We start from the raw sequence: 8,148 nt of genomic DNA, 5'->3' as shown, positions 1-8,148 counted from the left end.
CCAAAATCTTAGATAACAAACCATCCTACAAATGTCTTCAGCTTTAAAACGACATTCAACGTTCTATCAATAATAAAATTTCAGAAATATTAAAAATTAATATATTCTTTTTGTTGATTAAAAGTCATTAGTTATTTTAAATGATAAAATATATATAATTTACAATTACATATACAACATTAAATTATAATATAAGTACAATTTTTTTTTTTTTAAAGATATACAATGAAACTCTTTTCTGCGACGCCCGTTTTCTTGCTTGGCTTACTTTGTATTGTTAAAGTAAATATCAGCTATTTAACAATTAAAGAAGATGTATCGTAATTAACATTATAACAGTTACAGTTGTAATATTTTGATAAATAATTACGAAAAATAAACAAAAAATAATTTTAAAATTAAATAAGTTAGTATTAAAGTTTAAGCAAAAATTAAAGTTCAATTGCTCGTACATAGTGCAAATATTTAAAATTTTTTATAAATTTTTTATATATAGAAGTAGAGTTTAAAGTATTACAATATCTAGAATTTAGAATATCTATTAAAAGATTAATTGAGTATTACAATTTAGTGAGTAAAATTTTTTATTTTAAATATATAAGTAAGCATAAATACTTGTACAATTAGATTTAAAAATTTCTAACCACTGCTTCTGCGTTTTATCCAAAAATCTACAAGTGTGAAGACAATCTCTGTAATCAATAACGTTAGAAAAAAAAATTTATTAACAATCGAGGTCAGGAAGCATTCCGTTTATCTTAAAATATCCGCGCAAACATACGAATGTCTAAAGGCAATAATGTTAAGAAAAAAATAATTTTAAAATCGAATCCTAGAAGGATTTTGTTTATTTCGAAGTATTGACTAATATTTATGAGCTTAACTTATTTTTGCGTTAAAAAATGTAAAATTATTTCAAGCACAATTCATGTGTTGAATTATATTTATATTAAATTATTTTAAAGTTAAATGACGCGTATGAAGCACTCCCACAATATTACGTTCTAATTGCAATAAAATCTACATTTACTACATTAGTATTTACTTATTACCTATTTAAAATGTTATTCAATTGTCAAGCTTGATGTATTACATATCGTAATATTTTTTTTTACTAAGATTTTTTTACTAATTATATATATTAGATAAACAGATGTTAGCTTTCCCTCAGAATTATGTATGTATGTACATATATAGATCTTTATATTTTATTTATATAATGAAAATTAAATACTCACTTTTACATAAAATTTTTGCAGCAACTTTCTAACTAGTTTTTAATAGCAAAAGAGCGATTGAATACGATTGATTTAAAATCTAAAATACACAAAAAATTATAATATATATTTTAAAATATTTTTTAATAAAATATAAAAAGAATACTAAATACTAGAATAAATAAACTAATGACACATGAAACATGTATAAAACTCACTGCCATGAATGAAGACAGGGAAAGATTGTACTTTGCAAACGTTGATAGTTTAATTTCTAAATTATTTGCCATTATCATAAACAGAAATATACGTTTTATGTACGCTCCGTATTGGTACCATCTTTCGTGAAATGCAGAATCCGTTATTTCAATACTCTAAATTAGAAAAAATATTTATTGATAACATTTTTATTAAATACAAACATTTTCCAATTTAACAGGAAAATTTCTAATATATGTGTATATATATATATATATATATATATATATATGTGTGTATATATATATATATATATATGTATACATATATATAAAAGTATGTATTTCTACCGCATCTAATAGCTGTTGCACACAATGACATATTATGTAGAGCTGCACTACCCCGCCAGATGCATACGTAATATGCAGAAACACTTCCCACAAAGTTACCGATGGTATCTAAAATTTCTCGAAACATAGACCGCATATTATATTAATTGATAACATACAATAATTATGCTGCCTTCAGATCTAGCAAACACTGCTAGAGTAATTAATATTATATATTGTTACTCACTGAAATCATCATGATAGCGATGCCACAAAATCGAAAAACACTAATTACATATATGAAACTGATATTTAAAGACAATAATTTTCTTAGCATTATCATTATGCTGAAATAAAAATCACCACATACAATTTAAGATATTAATTATTAAAAGATAAAGTTAAAAATTATTATTGTAAATATTATTTTTAATATATTATTGCAGATAATTATAATAACATATTGAATATTACAACAAAATGTTTTAAATACTGCTATAATTTAATAACTATTACATACTTTTAATTTCATAACATTGAATATTATAAACCAAACTCGCTACAAATAGATTTAATTCAAACTTAAAATCTTTGACATTCAGAAATTTTTTAGAAATTTTAATTAATAAACTTACTGAATAACCATATTATGATGTCGACATAAAGCTTTTATATTTTTTTCAATATAATAATCTCTCTTAGGATGACATTTTTTTGTATCAGATTCGTCCTGATCATTCGAAAGCGACTTATCTTGAAATATCATCGATAATTTTAATGCGATGTATTTATATTGTGCCGTTGTCAGCAACGTCATATTTATTATGTAACTATCCACGCTGACTTTCTTTGTAAAAATATACACGCTGCTAATCATTATGATGACACTTCCCAACACAAAGATACTGGTCGTGAATGGTTCTTTGGTGTATGCCACTGGCATCCTGTAATCTACATAGAAAAAAGAATTTCTTTGAAAGATTAATATTAATGATGTACCACTCCATAATATTATGGACATTACACCGGCCGACCAATAAAACTTAAGGGGCATTTCCACAGACTTTATAGTCGTTGTAACTATACTTCTCATCAACTCATCATCCATGCGCAGAATATTATTTAGGTTCTGAATTAATTGTTGCACCAGTCCCCTGCATGTGTGAATTCGTATAACTGTAGTGATCATTTCCATAAAAACCACTAGACCGACTAAACCGTCTTTCAAAACCTTCTCTATCGGCACAAAAATACATCCAAGCACTAGTACGCATGTTTCGAGTATTGTGAGTAACCATACCAGAAGGCTGTATATTTTCCAAAATATCGAAAACGAAGAATCGGCGGTCATTGGAAATAAATTACCTGACACCATGTTCAGCCACACATTTATGGGATTTACGTTTTGAAAATCCATGTTATTGATGTCGCTATTTCACAGCAAGTCAAAAAACCAAAAACCAAAGTAAAATATTTGAAATAAAATAATTGAGTTTGATAAAACAATTCTATTAACTTCTAATTTAATTTACAATGCAAATAAAATTTTAATCACCGTCTGGAAATTTTTAAAACTTTATATAGAATGCTTGATTATAAATTTTAGCAAATTGTTTACCATTAAATAAGTAATTTAAAAGGAAAAACAATATACTTAAATTAATAAGATTTTGCTTGAAACAAATGTTTCTTTATAACTATTAGCAAGAACACATGTCATTACAAGAACACATATACACTTTATAAATCAACATATAGTGTGAGAGAAAGAGAATGTATCTTTACATTTCTATTTATCTTTATTTATTCATATTCCCTTCAATATCTAGAAGATGACATATGACATTTCCACCTGGATTATAATTGCTCACAGAATTTAAGCAGTATATATTATTCTTCTTCAATTACTGTTTCTCTTTGTCTTCCATAAATATATCATGGTATACGACGATAAGCAACAATCTTCTGTCGCAAGAATATCCAAGAATATTTTCAAGTAATCATTATCTACAACTTCAAACTACTTGGTACGCATAATTTAGAAAGTGTCTTCTTTCATTATACTACCGTAGACAGTAACGGAATAGTTTACAAATAATTGGTACGATTCTTTAAAGCAGCTTAGACATTTCATTCAGAGATAGAATTTCACGGAAGCAATCGTGACATTCGCACTTTGTAATTAGCACTAGACTGTATAGCACTCATTATCTTATTGCTCGACACTGAACATTGCTGCATTGCAAAAGCCAGAAAAGTCGTAGTATCGAATGATATCTTACTCGTATATCATCGACGAAAAATTAATCTATTTGTACATATATATGTGTGAAAATAATTTAAAGTACCAATTGTATATTATAAACTATAAATTATTTTGCAAAATGGTTTTAACAGAGTAGCAGAGAAATTGACTTTTTTTTAGTGTTGCATTCTGTTTCCTCGTATTAAACAGCGAGTCGGTAAATATGCTAAAATAATAATATATTTATTTTTATTCAAATATACTGTATTATTTTTAAAAAGTTTTAAATATAGTGATAGTTTAATTCTTCGTTCATTTTAGATTTGTATTAAAATAATAAATTTTTTTTCAAAATTGTATATTAGACATTTATGTATGTTATCCTAAATGCTTAATTTTTACTTCCTTATTTTATTTTATCTTTTTATTGCAACAAACATTTTATTAATTTTAATTATATTATAAAGTTTATACATAATTATTTGGAAAACTGACAAATCAGCAAAAGTATCTTTGTCAAAACAGTAATTATGGAGCATGCATAAGCATGCATTAAATGGAAGCACAATCTTTGTTCATGGAGGATGAACTTTATATATATATATATATATATATATATATATATATATATATATATATAATACAAATATATAAAAAACTGTAATATGTATTATTAAATTTTTAATTAAAAAAGCATTAATAATAATATTAATAATATTAATTTTATTAACGGTTATTTAAACTGTAATCAATTTCAAGCACTTTGTAATAAATAATCGCTACTTTATTATTCTCAATGCTATTATTAATGTTGTAACAATTACAGTATGTATCTGCATCAGTTACAAATACATCCACGGTCATTTCTATTTAATCACCAACATCTATATAGGGTAAACTCGGGTAAGATGGCCATAGTTTTTTTAAATGCAAAAAACATACTTTTAATTTTATTATTTTTTAATAGCGTTTAGTATATTACTTCACTGAAGCTTTAAGTATGTAAAACTATCGACATTAAAGAGAAAATACTTAATAAAAATTTTTTATTATCAAAATATTGAAATATGAACATTGGCCATTTTTCACAACTTTTATGGAAAAGATGGCCACAGTATTATAGAACAGTTGGCTATACATTTTTTATGTACTTAACATTTAAAGAATAATAGAAAAACTTATAATTTTACATATTTAGTTTTATTGCCACATATTATCACATATTTAATTTTGTTTTTAAACATTTTTCATATTAAATGTTCACACAAGTTAGGACCAATTTAATTCATTGTCATTACTAAAAAAAAAAACATATGTGAAATTAAAATATTAGGTGCATAACTTAATTCGCATCTTTTTTAATAAAATATATATATAAACACTTACCCCGAAATGTCATGGGCTGTCTTGCCCAAACTGCGAGAGAAAGATAATCATAGTATTTATTTAAAAAATAGAAAAGAAAATAAAAAATATAATTACACATTACAATTTACATATTTTTGTTACGTGGGTAACGTTCATTGCAACAGCACAACTGTAATTTATTCGACATTGTGGCAATTTCTAATAAACACGTGAAAAACTTCGCAGGCAGTCAAAAATAAAAACGTGATGTAACATCCACAATATCATTATTTCGAATAGTATACGCACATAAATTAGAGTAAATATAGATTATCTTTGAAAATAATTATGAGAACACATTGTTTAGCAATTATTAAAGAAATTATAGCCATTGGCCATCTTTCCCGTATGGTCATCATACCCTAACTTACCCTAGTCACAATTTTCAGATATTTTTTTGTTGATCTGAGTCAACTTTACCAAACCAAAATAAATTCACAAGATTATTAATTTTTGTTATTAGTTTGGAAGTAACAATTATAACTACTGTAAGTAGAACGTTTCCGTCACTTTTTAATTCATTCTTAAAAACAGAAGAGCGATCGAGTACGACTGATTTAAAATCTAAAAGAAATTTGGAAAATATATTAAATTCAAAATATCATAGCGTTACTATGTGTGAGAAATCAAAAGTATACAAAATCTTACCTTCATAAACGAGGACAAGGAAAGATTGAAATTTTCAAAAGCCGCAATTTTACATTCTAAACTGTTAGCCATAATTATCAACATAAATATACATTTTGTCGATGGTTGAAGTAAATACCACTTTTCGTGAAAAGCTTTATCCGTTACTTCCGTACTCTATATTTCTCATAATAAAAACAATAACAAAAATGTAATAGAGTTATTATTAAACAATATCAAACATAATGTCAATCACATTTGTAACTCATAAAAAAGTTGAGTATTAATTTTTTTGAAATTAATAATTTATGTTATTATTAGAATTATTAAAGCATGAGTAATTAATGATAATGTACTATTATAAATAATCAATTTTATAATAATCCAGAAAATTTTTAATTTTATAGAAATTATAAATTAAAATAAAACTAATACAAACAATAAATTGTTATAAAATTTACCGCATCTAATAATTGTTGCACACAGGAGCACGTAATATAAAGTTGCATTATCGCACCTGTCGTATACATAACAATCGAAATCGCTTCCCAGAACGTTGTTACTGCTGCTATCTAAAATTGAAAAAGATATATTGGTTAATAAATTATAATTAATAAATTTTTCTTATAATTTAAATTACTTATATACCTTTTTGGGGATTAATTTTTATAAAAAAGAAAGCTAAAAAAGAACAATTAGCAGTAACAAACTTATTACTTACGTTGCTCGCCATAATACCAATAAAGCAGAATCTAAAGATACTAGTTAAATAAAATAAACTAAAGTTTAAAGACAGCAATTGTTTTAACAAAGACGATATACTGAAAGAAAACACAATTATATCTGTAAAATACCATAAAAATTACATATAGTTAAATTATAAATATGAATATATAAATTTCTCACAAAGTGAACATGAAATATAATTCAAGCAAATAACTTATAATGCTTGTAACTTATAAACTAATTTGTCACATTAATGAATTATTATGTTATTTGTATTCTATCTACACTAATCTACAGAGTTAGAAAGCGGTGCAACTGAATTTTGAGTTACTTACTATATCATGTCGTTGTGATGTCGACATAGTACTTTTATTTCCTCTTCTTTTTTTCGATTTAACCTATATTTTTCTTGAAAATCGTCACCTTTATTTTCTTCTTGAAATATTATCGCTATTTTCAGCGCAAAGTATCGATATTGGGCGGTTATCATCAAAACCAGATGCATCATGTACACATCTACACTGGCTTTCTTTAAGAACATATTTGTCATGCTGATAGTTAGGAATAAACTTCCTAGTAAAAAGATGCTCAATGAAAATGATTGTTTGGAAAAAACAACAGGTGCTCTGTAGTCTTCGTAATAGAACTGATTCCTCTCGAAGATCAGCAGTAATGGCATACAACTCCAAGTAAAAGTTGACATTGCGCCGGTGACCCAATAAATATTTAATGGAACCTTTATCGGCTCCAAAGTTACCGTCACAATATTCTTCATAGTTTCATCGGCAGTATATAGAATCTGATTCAGTTTTTGAATTAACAGATATATCAAGTCCTTATGAATATAAATTCGCATGATCATAAACAATACTTCTATTAAAACTACAAAGGTGATTATAGTGTCACTTATAATCTTTTCCAGTGACACATTCGAGATACATCCAAGTATTAGCACGATTCCTAGAATAATTTGAAGTAGCCATGTAAAAGCACTATATATCTTCCAGAAGAATGGAAAAGGCGAATCGTTACTGATTGGTAACAGATTGCCCGAAAGCAAGTTTAGCTTAACATTTAAGGAATTCACGTTTTGGAAGTCCATGCTTATGTTGATATCATCAATAAGAATTGTGTAACTTTGTATCTTATGTTAGTTCACTTCGGTTTTCTTGTAGTACTATGTAGTGCAAATATCACCTTCCAAGAAAATATACTTTTCTATCGAATATCAGAAATAATTCACGAATCATTGTCGACCTTCGGCATTTCGTTATTCCTTTTGAATTTTTGCTCGATAGGATCTGGACTTGCATTAATGTCATACGTCGTATGAGAGGCAATATCATTTTATTCTTTTCACTATGATTAATAGTGTTTTGTCCTATGATTAGTGTATGTC

At 26.0% G+C, this 8,148-nt stretch overlaps 2 protein-coding genes across 2 annotated transcripts; both read right to left on the bottom strand.

The window, feature by feature from the left end:
- Positions 1-467: 467 nt before the first annotated feature.
- On the bottom strand, positions 468-2,079 carry LOC105832875 (putative odorant receptor 92a). Its single transcript, XM_012674179.3, has 5 exons — positions 1,992-2,079; positions 1,766-1,873; positions 1,436-1,591; positions 1,239-1,317; positions 468-692 (listed from the first exon to the last, which is right to left on the bottom strand). The coding sequence occupies exons 1-4, from the start codon at positions 2,001-2,003 to the stop codon at positions 1,267-1,269; spliced, it is 327 nt and encodes a 108-aa protein (XP_012529633.1). The 5' UTR covers positions 2,004-2,079; the 3' UTR covers positions 468-692; positions 1,239-1,266.
- A 2,883-nt stretch (positions 2,080-4,962) lies between these two features.
- On the bottom strand, positions 4,963-7,889 carry LOC105832876 (odorant receptor 49a). The gene is made up of 5 exons (XM_012674181.3): positions 7,085-7,889; positions 6,745-6,844; positions 6,485-6,595; positions 6,045-6,200; positions 4,963-5,960 (listed from the first exon to the last, which is right to left on the bottom strand). The coding sequence occupies exons 1-5, from the start codon at positions 7,849-7,851 to the stop codon at positions 5,910-5,912; spliced, it is 1,185 nt and encodes a 394-aa protein (XP_012529635.1). The 5' UTR covers positions 7,852-7,889; the 3' UTR covers positions 4,963-5,909.
- Between the last annotated feature and the right edge of the window lie 259 nt (positions 7,890-8,148).

The sequence above is a fragment of the Monomorium pharaonis genome, chromosome 9 (genome assembly GCF_013373865.1).
Source record: "Monomorium pharaonis isolate MP-MQ-018 chromosome 9, ASM1337386v2, whole genome shotgun sequence".
In the NCBI taxonomy this organism is placed as follows: domain Eukaryota; kingdom Metazoa; phylum Arthropoda; class Insecta; order Hymenoptera; family Formicidae; genus Monomorium; species Monomorium pharaonis.
The sequence above is the reverse complement of the archived record's forward strand: the minus strand, read 5'-3'. Positions and strand labels throughout refer to the sequence as shown.